Source organism: Leucopleurus acutus (assembly GCF_964270905.1).
Source record: "Leucopleurus acutus genome assembly, chromosome: 5".
NCBI classification, from domain to species: domain Eukaryota; kingdom Metazoa; phylum Chordata; class Mammalia; order Artiodactyla; family Delphinidae; genus Leucopleurus; species Leucopleurus acutus.
In genome coordinates, this window is record NC_139147.1 from 60,743,077 (window position 1) to 60,760,980 (window position 17,904).

Sequence of the window (17,904 nt, forward strand, 5' to 3'; positions counted from 1 at the left end):
TTTTCAAGCTACACGTATATTTTCTCTGTAAATATTGTTATCATCTAATTTGTATCTTTGGATTCTGCTGATTAGCCATCAGCATGTGATTTAAGGAATACAGCATATGAGATGTAGAAATCATAACTCAGTAAGTTATTATTTTAAAGCTCTGACTTGGGATTTCTACGGACTTGCACACAATCTAGTTAAGCACTTGATCTGCGACTATTACTAAAAGCCTTATAGCTCAAGTTCCACACCCGTGTGTCTCTGGAATTCTATACTCAGCAGCAAAAGTGCTCCAGAGTTGAGAGAAGCAAATGTCTGAAATTATCTACAAGCATTACCCCAAACTATGTAGGCATCACAGGACAGGAAAGGCTCACTAGGTACAATCAGCCAACAGGTCTTACCGAATTTCTTAAGATTATGTTTTTTTGCCAACTACTGCGAACTGCTTCAGAATGGAAGAAGGTAAGTGAGCTGAGTGATTAAAAGAATCCTCCTCGGCAGTGAAACACATTTACTCTTGCAACTTTACTTCTATTTTGATTTATCTCAAAACACTCTGAAGCCACCAGGCAGACTGTCTTTCAAAACAGGTAAAAGATGCATTACTCTAGTTGTAAGTGCATCATTTTGGAAGGGGCTGTCCAATGTGGCAGCACAGCAGTTTGCCCATTCTCAGGACCTGATGTTTTGGCCTCTTCAGGTATCAGGGCTGGAAGATGGACAGTGAGAAGATGCCTAAGGGTGCACAATAGAGGCACGCACAGGTTCCACAATGCATTCTGAGGTCAGACAGTAGACAAATCCACTCTCCGTAATCTGAAAATCTCTCATTGATTAGAATGTACTTGAGACAAATAGGAACTTAATAGGTTAACACTATACTATAATGTAAATAGTACCCTAACCTTCCCTATACCAAGAAGAAAACATTCCGAAAGTTTTTTTTTTTTTTTAACTTCTCGGAACCACAGTTTCCTTATCTGTAAAATGGGGTGTTTTGTAAGAATGATATAATGTATTTGACAAAAAGTAGATACTTAGTAGTATTAGTTCTCTTCCAATGTTAGAAAACACAAGAAAAATGGGGAAATAAAAGAAGGCAAAAAGATGATGGAGAAGCTTCCCTGTCTGCCCAGGTCTGAATCCAAGAACAGACAAGGAGAAGGGCACTGGCCATTTCCTGAAGTGAAGAACAGACCCTCCTACAGACCTACGGCTTCTGTCTCAGTCATTCTCAGGGAGAGGGATGGAGCACCTGCTACAACCTTCATTTATGTCGCATCAATTTTAGTTCATATTTACTTAATAATTTAAAACCCTTAAACTATAGCTAATGTTCAGATTCGCTGAGTGCTGTCTGTCTGGTCTGTTTTAGGGGCTTTCCATATAGCATTCCTTCTAACCCTTATAATAATGCTATGAGATAGATACTATTTGCATTCTCATCATGCACTCGAGGACATGGAAACAAAGGGAGGTTAAGTAGAGGCACGTAAACTGCATGCACAGGCTGAAGTTCACATGAAAAAGGGCAAACAACCAGACCAAGGGGTAAGAAAACATTTTCAGAGCAACACATGGTCGGAATCTTAGTCCATTATCAACATGTTCAGGAAATAGCTTTCGAAGTCTGTTAGCATACCTGTCCCTGCCCTGCGGGCACACTGAGAACCCGAAAGAGCTTCAGGAGTCAGTCCACATCGGACTTTCCCTCCTTTGCTTCTTGGTTTACTCTTGGGGCCCAGGTTTGAGGATGTAGATTCTGACGGGGATTTGTCCTGGGGAAGTGGCTCTTTCCTTCTTTTAGTTCTCTGACCCCAATCTAAGCAAAGTTATACACTCGTGTCCAAGAAGAGCCCGCACGTTGGCATGCGTCCGCGTGCGCCTATCTTCTTAGGAAGTTCATAGACTCTGAGAGGGAGGTCCAGTCACGGTGCCAGTGGAGTTTAAGGCCTCCAGCTCAGGAATTCCTCCTCTGGAGGGAGGGGTTACACTCTGCTTAAAGTCTCTGCCTGTGCCACTATGCAAGGACACCATGCCTGCTGGGTAGTGCCACTCAGCATGTCAGCCAAGGATTATGAGGCTGCTTCAGGAGCCTAGGATCCAATCACCCCTCTGGGACCTAATGTCAGGAATAAAATGGAATAGGCTACATTTAGGGGGGGGGGGTTCTTAAAATTGGAAAAAAATATTCAGGCCTGCCTGGAGAGACCTACAATATTTCCCTGAAAAAAAAGATATACTTCCTTTTCCATGGGGTTAACTTCTCATGGTTGTAGTTCAGAATTTGCATGTGCATTTTCCATGAGACATGGGATTACAATCTGTAGCTCAAATTTATAGACACCTTTCCTTCATTATCTCCTTTATATCCAAGTACCGGTTGAGATATAAGGCAAAGAGACAATAAGTGATTATACAGGAAAGGAAATCATTACAGCAGAAAACTGAATGACAAAGTCAATTTAGTTACCACTTCTTGAAACTCTTCACATGGTGTTCACCAAGCTTTCTTAAAAATTATGCATGCCCTCATCTAATACTGCGTGAGATCTTGGCATAAAATGGATAACACGAACCTAGCTAAAACCACTGAGGATAAACGAGTCGGAGGAAATTCTTTTTTGGAGTTGGAGAGGAAAGGAAAACCTCCTCAAGGTCCATTTTGACGTCAACTATGAATTCATTGTTCCCTGTGAAATTATAAAAACTCGTATTCAAAATTCCTCCGTGTGGTTGTTTGTATAATTTCTAGTAGTGAGAAAATAATTTTCTTATTTAGTTTTACAGTAATTTAATAGCAGAGCGAAATAGGATTTCATTTAGTTGGTTCCAGAGCACCACCCTGAAGTAGGAGTAATTGCAGATACTGTGTGTCCAGGGGACTGTGGCCTTAGGGATGTGTTTAACCATCAAAGAGAACAATACAGACTAAATAAACAAATTAAAAATGCCCCATAAATAATGAACTTGATGGCTTGTGACAATGCAGGAGTACATGAGAACAACATATAGACTTGTTATTAGCAGCTACTTGAATTGGATCTATCATGAAAGAAAGTCACAGAATGTGGCATTTAAAAAAAAACGGATTATGCTTTGAAATAACTTGTTTTAAAATTTTTTAGAAAAGTTAAAGGCTCAAAGTCTATAATATCTGTCCTCTACTTAATGCTCAGAGATTACTGAGGCTTAGTGAACATTTGTGAAGTCATCCGAAGAGGACGTAACAATTTTTGCAAGACACTGGTTCTTATTAACTACAGGGAAGAGAAACCAATGTCGGGAAGAAGTAGAGAAAGAACTAATGTAATAAAATTACTGATTCTTTGGGCTTGGGTAGTGATTTCAAATTTCCTTTACATATATTTATCATCCTAATTGCCCTGTAAAATGAGAGATCTAATTCTCTCACCTTGCCTGTTTAATTGCAGAGTCTCCCTTAAAACTGGTTTTTATTCTTCAGTCTATAAATGGGCTTAGGGCTGCTGTATCGTAAAGATATTCACCACCCTGCTTTTGCATTACCTGTTCATTATTTCTTTTTAAAGTATTAAACTTAAAAAAAACTGGTTCATTACTGTTGGTGCTCCATTCGTTCTGTGTGCTCCTGAACCCTTTTCTAAGGTGTCTGCGTGATGCGTCGGACTCTGTTCTCCCGACAGCCTCTGGGAGGCTGCACTACCCGCACTGCCTACCTTCTACCTTTCCTCTCCCTGCTGGTCTCTCTGCACTGTCCTGCTTTTCCTCCTATATATTAGACCATCTTTTCTTTCCTTCCTTTGCGGGTTCTTCATTTTCTTTCTCTTTCTTGTCACTCAATATAAATATTTCCCAAGGTTCTATTTTCCTTTTTTTCTCTCAACAAAAATCTTCTTTGAATTTACTCCTACTTTCATGGCTTAAAGTATGCCCCTCTTGGCCAAAGCATTTGCTAGCCCTAATTTCAAGTCATCCTGCTTTACTCCAGTACCCTATTTATAACTCAATGTTAGTTGTCTGCACGGGGTCTACCTCTGGTATCTCATACTCCGCATTGTACAAAACTGAATTGTATTCTGTTCCTCTCATTATTTCCTTTTCACCTTCTCTCTTTGATATCTTGGAATTATCTTTGATGATTTCCTCTCTCTTACCTAACACTCTGTCAGCTCCTGGAGCTGCCCACCCTCATCCACAACGTCTGCTGAACCTGGATCTTCCCCATCCCCCTGTCACCAGCCTCCTCAGGTTACCAATAATCTGAACAACTGACAAGGCTTCCTGGGCTCTGTCCTCTCCCTCGTCATCCCCTTCCACATCCAACATCCAAGCATGTTCCACATCCCTGTTGCTAGATTAGATCTTCCCAAAGCAAAGTCCAGATCATGGCAACCCCTACTTAAAATTTTCCACAGTTTTGCCCCAGAATACAAACACCTTATACCTTACCCTAATGCCTAACCTCCAATGAAATTCTGTTCATCCTTCAAGAGACCTCAAATGGAACCTTTCCCGATAAACTGAACTGGATGTTAATGTTAACTGGATTATAATGTATTTTATGGACTTTCTAACTTCTATCTAAGATAATGGTGATTTGAGGGCATGTACTAAGTCTTAGAATTCTTGGTGGCAGGGTCTGTTTGTCTCCCACTTTCTACCCCTGCAGAACTCAGTGTGGTGCCAGACACCTAAGATATACTCTACACATGGTTGCCAAGCCAGTGAATCGAGTCAGTCGATGCTCTTGTGCATCCGGGTAAACAGGGGCGTAGCTTTAACCACCCTGCAGGGCAGTTGGTTGTGCATGTATCTGATCTTCTCCATGCGACTCTAAGTCTCTGAGCACAGGGCTCCAGTTCATAAAACTGCATCCTGTACAATACCTAGGCTTGGTCCTCTACACGGAAAGCATTCAGTAAACTGATGGATAAACAGTCCTGACTCCTTCTGGTTCAGAGAATGAACCAGACTCAATAACAGGCAGCACAGTATGGTGGGGATGGAGGGAGCAAGGTTCTGTTTTTGGCTCTTCCACTCACTATGCTGAGAACCTTTTGGTATGACCCTTGTTCTCTTTGGGCCTAAGTTTCCCCATGTATATAATAATAGGTTTAAACCAGCTAAACTTTAATCTCTTTCAATGCTGATGAAAAGTTCTAACTGCACACATTCCTTAGAGAGAACAGTAGATGTAGGAGCAGAAGAAAAGCAAAAAAAAAAAAAAAAAAAGCAAAAAAAAGCAGACGTGCTTATTCAGCACGTGGCAATAAGAGGTTTCACTACAGTACCTGGTATGGAGTGACTGGTGGAAGGATCTGACTTGAAATTTCTAGAATCTTCATGCATACTCTCGATCAAATGATCCTTCTCTGAAGGCAGTAGTACATGTGTGTGTGTGTTTTTTTTTTTAAAGTCAGGACGTGAGAGGCCCTGACAGATATGGAGGAACACTAATTTCATATAACGAAATTTGCCACGAGTGAAGGAAGCACATATGAGACTATCACCAGCAGCTGCAGATAGGAATTAAAAATGTGCTTCAGCAAGACATGACATGGAAAGATGAAGAATAGAGCCCTGAAGGTCAGCAATCAGCCTTAGCAATTATACGTGGACAATCGTAAGCACATTCATGCAATATCTGGCAGAGTAACACGGCATGGTGTGACTCAAAGCAATGGGCCATGAGACCAGATTTCCCAAGGGACCTGGGAGGATTTCATAAGAAGACTGATGGCTAGAATCTGGAGGGACCAGGAGTCAATGACAGAGTTCCAGCACGGCCCTTACAGGGATGAACCTCTCAATAAGAAAAGTTATTTTGAACGATTCATCAATAAATTATCACTAGATTTTTCCTAATACTTTCCTACATCTACTGACCTCATGCAAAGAAAGGCACTTTTCCCATTAGAAAATAAGTGGTGTCTTGCTTTATTATTTATTTGGAAAGCAAATGTCTCTAAAGGGACATGTAGCTCAGCCCAGCTGACTTTTAGTGACAGGCAATGTTACCCAAATACAAACTGTCCTGTGAGTTTATATTAAAATGAGGCAAACCATAAGAAGGTCTGAGTCTGGTAACTGAACGGCTCTGTTTTCTGAGAACACCATGCTCTTTTTTGTGCCTCTGTGGTTTTGCTTCTGTTCCTTCTGCCTGGAAGGCTGTTTCTTCCCTCTTCAGCTTTACACACACCTATTCCTTCCTGGTCCAGGTCTAATGTCACCTCCCCTGCGAAGCCCTTTCCACTGCTTCAGGAGGTTGGGAGCTTTTTGTGCATCATCAGACATTTTCATACCACATTTGTATGTCCCCTTTTACAGGTTTAAAAGTTGGGGAAAGTGTGTGGGAACACCATGAGTTCCTAAAGTGTGGGGACGATATTTTGTTTGTATCTTCACCCCCGGTCCTAGCTGAGGTCTTGGCACAGACGCAGGGGTTCAACAGCATTTGATGCATGGCTAAATGGAGAAAGGCATGAGTGAACGAGGTTAAAAGTGACTTCCGGAAGTTACTGAGTCAAGTGGCTATGGAAGATGTCCAGTTACATTAGCATTGTAGGGAGAGGACAATTTTTATTAAAAAGAGAAACACTTTCATAAAAAGAGGTAGATTGTGACATGAAACTTCAAGACATATGATTTTTAAAAATAAATGTGTCCCCAGATATATTAAGTGGAAACTCTAGGAAATTAGAGCAAATAAAAAAAACTAACTGGCCTTCTAATGTATAAGTGTGGGATTTACACTGAAACCTCTAAATAAGAGGGTATCAAAGGTAATAAAAATAATTCTAAAGAGATTATGCATCAATTAACTCAGGAAAAGAAAGGTGACTTTTAAAAAGGGAAAGACAATCTTTAAAGAAATGAATCCACACTTAATAAGTAAGAGGTTTACTTGGTTAATGAAATAGCAGGAAAACAAGATTAAACTGTTAGCAGTGAAAAGGTAAATATATAATTCTTTATAGGAAGTAGAATAAAGAAGAATGTGAGACACTCTGGGGACAATGAGAGCATTTAGTTACATCAAAGATGCTCTATTTACTGTTTAACTGATATGGAATCTATGAGAAAATTAATAGCAAGCCATAGGATAATAACTATCTGTAGTGGCTTATTTCATCCCATTTTGACTCTATTGCTTCTGCAAATTAGTGTGACCCCAAAGTGTTTTCAGGATTGTCCAACTTGTCCTAAATTCCATAAATAAACTCTTTCAGAGGATGCTGTTTTTTGTCATGTTTCTATTACAGTTCTTCACAGATGGACCATTTTTGTCCTTCCAAAGTCTAAGAATAACTCTTTCAGTTATCAAGACATACCAAAATCCAGTTCAGCTGCTCCTGTGGGATTCCAGTTAGCTTAGACACATCTGCTGAGATACATGCATTTGAATCCAAATGAAGCTTTTGTTTGATGATACATTTTGAACATTTATGGAGGTTTTTTTTGGGGCGAAAATGTTTTTCATTTTTTGGCACTCCAAACAGAGATCTTCAGTTATAAACACTGCCTTCTGAGCACCTCCAGCAGAAATCCAATCTTTTCATGCGAACAGGTGCCTCAGGAAGTTTTTGGAAGGTTTTACTCTGAATCAGCTTTCTGATTGGAAACTTTCTGAACACGCAGTCGAATTTGCCAAAGAGACCTTCAAACTTGCTTGAGCAGTTTTCACTCATACAGACATGCATTCACACGTACAGACAGCCCAAGTAAAAGCAATCAGAGCCCTGTAAAACTGAAGTCTTTTTCTTAAAGGTTAGATACTACACACAACCAAGCTAAACAAAAGGAATACACAACAGAAGAGATAATGAAGAAATAGCAAGTACAGAGGTTCAAATTCTCTACAAGCATGTTCCCCTTAAAGCTTGACCTGAGCATTTAGACGACACATCCCTTCAGTAAAAATTCTATCTCACCCAGTTTCAAATAAACCTTCAAGTATTTGTGTTCTTAAACACTGTACCGTAGAGTATTGCTACTAATCCTTTTTACTAACAAACAGTTATTTTTGAAACACTTCCCTCTCCTCTCTAACACAAATAGGTCAACCAGATTCAAATCTAAAGGAATTAAAAACACTGCTCTGTAAATCAGGGATTCTTTGGAAAAACCTCTATTTTACGTGAGTCCCTACAACTTTTCTTTTCCAGTTTGAATATAAACTGAAAAGCTGTTACAGAGTAAGACAACTTTTTAAGCCTTAAGCCTGAAGAGTTACTACAGAGTAAAATCACTCCCCCACTGGGCATGCCCAGAATTCAGGGGGAAATCTGCTTTGAAGTTGTTCTGATGGCCCTGGACCAGATGCTCTAAGGTGGCCAGAAACCTCTGTCTACACCCACTTAGCAGATTTCTGGCTCTTTATCAGGGACTAAGGTTTATTTGCAGAAATGAATCATTTCCTTCAAAATATCCTTTACCCTATTTACATGCTTGCATATTCCTTCCATTTTCTTTTCCCCCTACAGCTTTACTAAGGGAATTAATTATCTAGAAGAACAGGAACATACAGTAAGTACATCTGAGATGCAGGATGAGACACAGTATGTCATCTATTAGGCCTGGCTAAGACCAGCAGCTGATGCTAAATGGGAAGGAACATGCACCAAATGTTTTTTAATCACAAAGTTAGTAATTAATTGCTCTTTAAAATACATTTTATGCTTCTTTCTGTCTGTGTACATGAAATGCACATTGATTACATGCCAAAAATTACAACATTATGGTTTAAATGTGACTGGCACGGAAGTCCGGAAATCAGAGTTAATGTTCCCACAGCAACTTTAATTCTGTCCGTGCGCACATGTAGAGCTCTAATCATCTTCCGTTCCAGGATAATACATATAGATGGTTTGGGAAGGGAAGCTAAAGACCCATATCCTCAACTGTAGTTACAGGAAAAAAACAAAGGATAAAAGCTGTGCTCCTTTCCACGTACGTGGATGAAAAACAATGTCCCCACGCCTGGTGTTGTGTAATCCGGGAATGAAAGAATCTGCTATAATGCTGGGACTCAAGGGGACAGTTTCTTTTGCTGTGGGAACCTGAACTTTGCATTTCCTGACTTTGGGGTAATTAAAATGTCAGCCTTAATGTGGCATTAATGGAGTTTGCCATAAAAAATCCTCTTTGTTTTGTTCTCTAAAAAAATTGCTTAAAAGTTCACACTGAACCAAGTGTACTGATATCTTCAGGCTTGGGGACTTAGGCAAAGGGGTGGGAGGGGGAAGGCCAATGAAGGTGGACGGCAAGAGAGTGCCAAGGAAGGACCTACCCAACTCCTCGACAGCGTTCAGCCCGGCAGGGTCATGCTACCTACCGAGCTAAAGTTAAACCCACCCTCACAACAGTTTGGTAACGTGTAAAGGTTAAATTAAAAATAAATAAAAACTGCTAATGCGTAAGCGCATCTTGGCAAGGACACAAAAAATGAGATGATCTGAAGAGGCCAGTGCAAAACCTGAGAAGGTAAGTAACCACGGATGTCAGCTTCCAACGAAACAAAGACATTGGACTTAGGTGGTTCTACAGCCCAAAGCAGGGAGACTGCCAACAGGGGTGGGATGGGGGTGGAGAATCGCCTCTCCCTTCAGTGGGAGCCTTATTCGGGGGAACACAAAATGGGAGCATCTTTCACATGTACATGACTGCGATGTGCTACGGCTTGATATGTGTCAAGAAAGGTTTTCCCGCGGAGAGCTTCGTCTGCTCTCCTGACTTGGTTTAGTCCTGTTAAGTGTTTAGAGGGAGAGCCTGGCTCGGCTCATCCTCAGCCTGTGCAGTGGGAACTGTTCTGTCAAACGCCTAGGGGTTTGGTACCCTTTGCATTCCGAAACTCATCCTGATGCCTTCCGCTCCCATCATCTGCGTTTGTTTACCATGAGATTGTTAGAAATGGTGACGAGGTGACAAGCTAAGGGGTGATGGGGGAATATTGCTAAAAGGTGATTGTAGTGGGTGCACTGAAATGCAGCACACATTTCAGTAGCGGTATTAACCTCATCATTTCACCGAGGAAAGCGTTTCTCAGCCATATTCCCTCTTGCTTTGACTTTTACTGGGATCTTCTACTGAATTTGAAGTGGCTCGTAGGTTAAATAGCCAACTGAGAATTGAAGGGGTTGGACTTGTTCTCTTTGCTCCAAAACACGGCCTGTGTGCTTCAGATACAACAACGCCATGGCTTGCCCACCCCGATCAGTTCGTATGCAGAGCTGACTTTTCTTCCGTGGGGATGCTTACCCATTGTGTTCTATAACCTCGTCACCAATATGAGTAGTTGAACATTTTCAAGATGCCTGTTTCGAGCCAGGAATGCCATCTCCAGGCTCAGAACTGAGAATGCAGGCTGCTCACAGTGAGGGCAAATCCACAGACATCCCCCTCTCCCCCTCCCCATGTCTGAACGAGGTAACTACTAAGCACGGCATTCATCTATCTGGGTGTCAATTTTCTCAGTTTTCTCATCTGTAAATTGGGAAGAATTATAATGACTGATGGGGAATGGACAATAAGGCATGACTAAGAATGATTTTGCTCAACACATGACAAATAAAAAGGTGCTGTAAAAATTCAGGCACTTGTGAAAGCTTGGAACACCACATACTGGTGGAATGTTTCCGAAGTTAAAGATACTAGCAAGTCAAGGGCACTATTTTTAAATGCTCCAAATCTGTTAGTTCTAAATAGACACTGAATATTTTACCTTAAAGAAATTAGGCTTTTAAATTAATCTACGGTAAGAGTGACATTTGAAAGTAAAAAAAAAAAAAAAAATCCTCTTGAATGCAAGAAGAGCATCCAAAAATCTTAACAGCTTAAAATAAACCTCTTTCCTGTCTTCTCTCAAGCAAACTCCAAATGGACAGATTTCTGTGAATCTTTCCTCAAAACAATTTTCTTCTAAGTGTAGGCTCAAATCAGGACAAACTACAATCCAAATATATTTGGGGAAAAGTATAATCAATTTAAACAACAGGTTGGCGCAGAGAAGACTTATACATCTTAATGGCAAAATCAGAAGGACTTTCTGAAGAGCTGGAGATTAGGCTTCTCCTCCCTATTTGTTCTCCTTCCAACTGTATTCAGACCTTACTGAGCTTGGATCCACTGGCTTCCTCAGGGTCACCAAGGGGCTGTGCCTTGTACATATTCCAAGCTAACGCCAAGGTCTAGTCAGATGATGCTTATGGTAAAGTATAATACACAGAGCCCAGTGCTCTTTCTATTCAGCAAAACATTCATTTTATTGTAATGGGATTTCTGGGCTAAGGCCATTCTATGTAATCTTCCCCATAAGCTGTGGCAGAAAGCCAGGCATTGGAGGTCTGCATGCAGGAGCTCCAGGTCCTTCTCCACAGGAGCAGGCTACCTTCCTGGTAGGTAGGGACAGTGCGCACATGTCTATGGGCACCGTGCCACGCTATTTTCCAGTTCTTCCTGTAATTACTGTTAGGCTGGAGACTGCCAGGCAAGAAGGCCAAGGATGTTACCATTTTGACGGTCCACTGAACACAGTCCCTGCTTCTGGCCCCCAAGTTTCTGTATAGAAGCAGCAGCTTTGTGCAACTTACGTGGGCTGCAGAGACTTGGAGCCTGTTATTTCTCATTTCGCTTTCTAGTGACAGCCGGAGTGCGGTCTCAGCTCAGTCACGAGTAGAAAAAGGCTCCTTCACCCAAACCCCAACCCCTTGGTCACGTCCCTTTATCCAGGGACTATTATGATGAAGAAAGTAGGGAATGGAATGTCCCAGGCTCATTCGCCTCTCACCCTTTTTGCGGAGTTACGTTTGCTTTGTCAGAAAAATAACGACAGGAGATTTAGAATCTCATTTCCTAATTAATAATTTTTGCTTTGTGGACAGGATAAATGGAGTCCTTTTTTGAAAATAAAACTTTCTTGGTCTTATCTTAATCCAAAGATGAGTACGCCAGCTTTCTGCCTGACATCCACTGTGGAGATCAGTTCTGAATAGTTGTCGGGTATCTCCAAGACTAAAAGGAATATTCTTTCCGATTGGACTCCAAGTGATTCCATTCCTTTCCATTGTCAACACATGTGTTTCTTTCTCTCTGAAGTGTTCAGTTACGTTTCAGAAAATACCTCCTAAACGTGATTTATCATCTTTCTTAAAATAGAATTTGAAAAAGTGACGACTCTCAGATTAGTGGGAAGACAGCAAAAACAAACAGCAACGGAGTGATTTCAGTAGTGACAATCTCATTAAGCTGCCCATTTCCAAATTTAGCCCATAGGCAGTTTTTTTAATTAAAAAATATTTTTAACCTCAATTCTTATTGGCTACGTGAAGTCTGGGTGGCTTCTGAATTCTTGGAAGCCATTCTCTTTTCTTCTGTAAATTTATGCTGTCCTTTAACCACTTCAAAATAAATTAAAAACTGGAAAGACAGAAATTCAGCCAAGCTACAATAACTAATGCAAAGCTGACTTGTGTTATGTAATCTCAAAATGGAAGTTTCCTTTTGAGGTCCATATTTGGTTGTTCAATTTTGTCATGGTGGAAGTACCATTATCCAGATCATGGGGACAAAAGAATAATTAGAAAACAGCAACACGGCTTCTGTGTTTGAGTCAATGTTATGAAAGAGAATGTGATGGATGTAATTAATCAGCCTTTTGAGGCCAAATGGCTGGTCACCTGGTTTTGAAATACACTCTAGCTTTGAAAATATAGATGTTGGCTGACTCAAAATGGTGGCAAGTTACCTTTGGCTACTTTAGAAGACCAAACGGAAACAGCTTGCTCTGAATGCAAAAAAAGCCCGAACCCGGGGGAGAAGCCTGCTCCCAGCACCGCGAAGACACCATCACCTTAGTGGTGTAAGTGGTGTACTCACAATCAGATGACCCGGTGTGAGCGTGAGAGTTTGTCAGTGAATGTGTTGAGTGGATGAGGGCTGGGCCTGGGGACAAAACAGCTTCAAAGTTCAGGCAGGGAAGGCCCGGCTTGGCGCTGGATCCACCCGGCTGAGTAATCTCATTCTCCTCAGATGCCTTCTGGTTTTCAGCTGTCTTGGGTTTCTTCCTGAAAATAAACAAAGGGCCCTTTGAAGGAACTGACTGCATATTTGGGAAAAGGCATTTTTAGAATCTGTTAAAGATAACTTGATTTTTTTTTTTTTTCTGAGGGGGGATGGGAGGGAGTCCAGTATGTCCCTTGTTTTAAAACAAGCTGATTCTTGTTTTTTTCCCTCCAGTAATGGCCTAACTGGGAACACATGAAAGCATATGGGCCAAGCAAACAGCACCACATTTGGACTCTGTTGGCTGCATAAAAAGACCCTGTCCCAGAACTTCAGACAGCTTGAGCTACGTATGGCTGACATTATCCAAGAAAGCATCCTTTTTTCCCCCCTTAAGAGTTTTAACATGGTCTGGAAAAATACTAGTGGAGGTTTTACCGTTCTAGCATTTGTCAGGAAGCTTAGAGACAGGACCCGTGGAGTAATGGGAGGAGCACTGGACTGGGAGTCTGGAGACTTGAGCTATGGTACTAGCTGTGCCTCTAACTTGCTGTGTGGCCTTGGGCACCTCACTTCACCTCTCTGGGCTTCAGTTTCCTCATCTGTAAAATAAAGGGCTTGGATTAGAAGGCCTTAAAGGTTCCTTCCAGTTTTCAGTTTCTAGTCATGGAACACATTATGTAACAGTCAACTTTCTTGCTGTTATTAGATTTTATTTTAGATCAACACATAATTTCAAATCACGATCTAAATTTGCAGGTTGTACAGATGAGAGGGGTAGTGATGAAAGGATTTGTTAAAGCAGCAAATGAAAAGTGAAAAGAAGAGCTTAGACTCCAGTAGGTAAAGAAGGAAGGTGTCACACAGAGATCCTCTATTCCAACTCTTTACCCACGTGAAGCTTAAGATTCCCTTTGTTTTTTGACTTAGTACATGATCCTGGAGTACAGGAGTGTGATTGTGTGTTTGGGACTGTGTGTTTGAAAAGAGATGGGTGAAGGGAATTAGAAAGTAATTGTCACTAATTGTTTGGGACCAGGAATAAGAAGTAAAACAGCTCAGCCATCAGTCAGCTCCTCTCCCTAGAACCATGCAACTGATGTAAATGAATAAATACTTAGCTTATGCTGCACGCACCCTAGGCCCTAGTCAAACCCAACTGGATTACTTGTCATATCCTGAACATCCCCCCCTCAATTTTCTTGGTTCTGTGCCTTTTTTATCATCATGTGTATGGTGAACAGAAAGAGTATTTTCTTTCATTTTTTTGGTAGGAGAACATGTGTGGTACAGAATTTGTTGTAAGTAGGTCTGTTCCCATGTTTCCCTTGTTTCTCTAAGCATGGCAATGGACTTGTTATACAGAATTTTTGTATTGAAATTTGCTGTACTGGGTAGTTAAATCTGCCCTTGCAGAATATGGTATTATGATTAGCATGCTGTGTTTCTGGTCCAACAGGTTGTGAAATCAAATCTGCTTTTCCAGAGGGCAGGAGGCAGAGATGGCATGGTAAAGATGAAAATGGAAGGAGAGCTTTCAGACATATTTTTCAGGATGGAGGAAGCCAGTACAAAAGCAACAAATGGGATCCCTTTACCCACCCTTTGTTGAATGGGTGACTAAGGAACAAACCCCCAAATCTTGAGGGTCTACATGGACCTTCAAGGAGCTTGTTTCTGGTTTTCAGTGTAGGGAAGTATCCGAGATCAAAGTTTCCAAAACCCAACTCATTTTTTTCCCATGGAAACCAACGCTTCCTCTACGGTCCCTATTTCTATCACTGCTGTCTGTCACCAGGTTTGCCACCGGGTTGGAAACCTCAGGGTCATACACCTTCCTCTGCCTTAAAGCCAGTTTGTCAAGTCCTGACAATTGTGCTTCCTTCATATTTTGCACATCTATATTTCCATTGCTATCACCGTAACACCTTTTATTCAGACTGTTGTTTACTTTCTGACTCCCATCCTCCTTGACTTCTCTACTCCCACAGCTTTGATTCACTAAATCTGAGATGACCATATTAGGCTGACAGTCAAGGTGAATTCCATGTCTATGAGACTGTAAACTCTCTGAGGGTGAAAAGAATGTCATAGCTATTTTTGAATTCCCTGTGTTCACCCATTCGTTCCTTCTTCCTTCCCTCCCACTATTCATTTATTCATGTATTCATTTCACAAATACTTATGTGCTTATGATGTGCCAGCATAGGCTAGGAAATAAAACAAGCCTGGTTTCTGCCCTCCCAGATTTGCTGTCTAGTGTATACCATTAAGCGGAGTTGCTTAGACAAAGCTGTCATTCAATATAGGTGTGTTGATGGAATGGAATTGAGTTGAAATTAAAGTATATTTTGAAAATAGTTATAGTCTGAATCCCAATTAAGTTTCCTATTCTTTATGCAGCAGGGAAATCTACATCGACTGGCTGCTTTTCCTTTGAATCCATGAAGTGCATTTGATAAGAGTAGGACCACTTTGCCCGCTGAAGCTAGGCTGGTCCTCATGAATCATTTACATATCCGGATGAAACACTGACAGACATCACTTAACGGAAAAAAAATTTATTTCTGATACTCATAAACAAGGCCTAGGCTAGTTTCAGATGTGTGCTTCAGGAAATTAAGGAAGCCCTCTTTCAAACATGAGTACGTGGTCAACCCACCAACATTACTCTTTTATTTTTAACTTTGCAAAAGTTGTATTGTTCTTTATATCGATGGCCTTGCTTCCTTCCCTAGATTTGATCCTGCTTTCTAACTGACATCTTGCACCATATTCTCCTGTTTGTTGTCTCAAGGGTCACCTCCGGAGAACATTCAGAGCACAGAGGCACTGAAACCACTTTTACAAACAGAAAATACTGAAAACTCAACCTTTGGGCTCAGCCCTTCATTTGCCTAATATCACTTTACTTGTCCTTAGACCACTGGGCCGTTTCCCAACTGCACAGATAACAGAGAGACACTCATTGTCCTTAGAAACAATTCATTTTCCATCTCACTCTCTAGTAGTTCTCTTGTACTCCTTTTTCCAGACCTGAGAAACACTAAAACGTGGCAGCAATCTACATCTAGACATGCACAGGTGCAGTTATTTTGACCCTTTTATTTTATTTTGCAGTTAATTTTGCAGTTCATATTTTATTAAGGAGGAAAAAGCAAGTCCTGTAGTAATTAATTGAAAATACCTTCTTTGGCTGTGTAAAAGAATTATATAAGCACAGCACATCTGAGGGCAAGTCTCTCCAAGCCTCGGTGGCTGTGCACTATTCCCTGGAGCCTGTAGAGGGCAGCAGCACACCGGCGGACTCCAGGCAGCATGTCAGGCAAACTCCCCACCACACCAGAACCTTCCTTCTGGTCACCATGCCAAAGGTTGGTTTGCCAAGCTCTGGCCGGCCGCTTAGCCTCTTTTCTCCCTCTCTCTCCTCTCCCTCTCCCTCTCTCTCCCTCTCCCTCTCTCTCCCTCTCCCTCTCTCTCCCTCTCCCTCCCTCCCTCCCTCCCTCAATGTTAAAATTATACACTCTGATGAAGTCGCCCCTCAACCGGAAAATGAAAGCTCCAGTGAAAAATTAGGCGAGCCAACGACAACAAAGAAAGAAAATGGGAGAAAGGAGAAAGGGGGCTGGTGAGGGGGAAGGATTTAAGAACAAGAAAAGGGCAGATGTTTCGTAAATACATGCAAAGCAAAACTGGGTGTACGCGAACACTTCCGCAGAGAAACAGACCAATCACTGTGCACTTCCTCCCGCCGCACGGGTGGAGCTCTGCATTCAAAAAAAGTGTGGCCGCAGGCACCTGCGTTTCAACGGTCAGTTCTGACATTCTATCTCCCAATTGTCCAAAGAGAACAAACACATTTTCATCTCCCCACTACAGACATTTCTGTTACAGAAGAAGGCTGCTTCAAGAACTGGGAAGCGATTTAAGGTGACGGGAGGCTGAGTTAGCCAGCAGGACCTACTGGTTTTTAACTCTCCTTGTGCTGGCCCTGGCAACAAGTTTTGGGCTGAAACATAGCAGTGAGTAAGGCTGTGGATGACGCTGGCTCTTTCCTTGCTAAGACCGTATTTTATGTGTCAAGAAATATACATGAAAACATACTGAGGAGATGGTAGGCATTAAGCATGTTAAATGCACGGCAATTAACTAGGTCGGTGGCATTTGATGTATAGATTTCACACTTCTTTGCACATATTGCACACATGCAGTGATGGCAATGCTTTCGGCAACATATGGAAAATAAATATTTTATCTGTGTGAGCTCTCATCAGTCTCCGGGGGCTGCTGAGGGAAGAGTGTTCTCTTCTGTCCCCCGCTCCCAATTTTCTCTCTTTGCTGGGCTCCCACCCTCTCCTGCACATTAACATGCCTTCCACTTATCAGCCTGGTTGGATGGAAAAGGACTAGTCAGAACGTCTTTTTGATAAATACTCAGTCACTGGATCATGACAATTTTGACCCATGACCTTGCTCATCAACTCCTTCCCCCACCCCAATTGTTTTGGCGTGGTAACTATTTCTTTGCTCTCCTTCCCAATAATACATGCAAGAGGCTTAGTAGAGTGTTTGGGAAGAGGGGCAAAGGGGAGGTGGTAACAAACCACCCCAGTGGGGGTTGGTCGTAGAACTGAGCTCTACCATCAGTAGCTGTGCACCCTAGGCAGATTCCTCTGCTTCTCTGGGCCTCAGTTTCCTCATCTGTAAAATGGAAATAATAAAACCTTCTAGGGCTGATGTGAGGATTAAATGAGACACTTCCTGTCAAGTGATTGGCATGGCGCTGGCACACGGTCAGTGCCCCATGAGGGCAGCTCTTTCACAGACAGCATCAGTTCTGCGGTTTTCATCATTTCACCTAGAAGGAGGCACTTCCTTTATCTTTTTTAATATCTAGCTTTGGGCAGGGGCAAATGGATTGTAATTGCA

General features: G+C 41.7%; 1 protein-coding gene across 22 annotated transcripts in view; it reads right to left on the reverse strand.

Annotated features, from left to right (window-relative positions):
* Positions 1 to 17,904, reverse strand: part of ZBTB20 (zinc finger and BTB domain containing 20) — a 799,009-nt gene that overhangs the window by 30,642 nt on the left and 750,463 nt on the right. For 20 of the 22 annotated variants that reach the window (XM_082839976.1, XM_082839970.1, XM_082839961.1 and 17 more), the window contains 2 exons: positions 13,414 to 13,577; positions 12,850 to 13,037 (listed from right to left, as the gene is read on the reverse strand). In XM_082839976.1, the coding sequence (XP_082696102.1) occupies positions 12,850 to 13,037; positions 13,414 to 13,424 (199 nt within the window). In that variant the 5' untranslated portion in view covers positions 13,425 to 13,577. Of the gene's footprint in view, positions 1 to 12,849; positions 13,038 to 13,413; positions 13,578 to 17,904 lie in introns of those variants that run through there. The other 2 variants (XR_014326231.1, XR_014326232.1) reach the window with 1 other exon arrangement.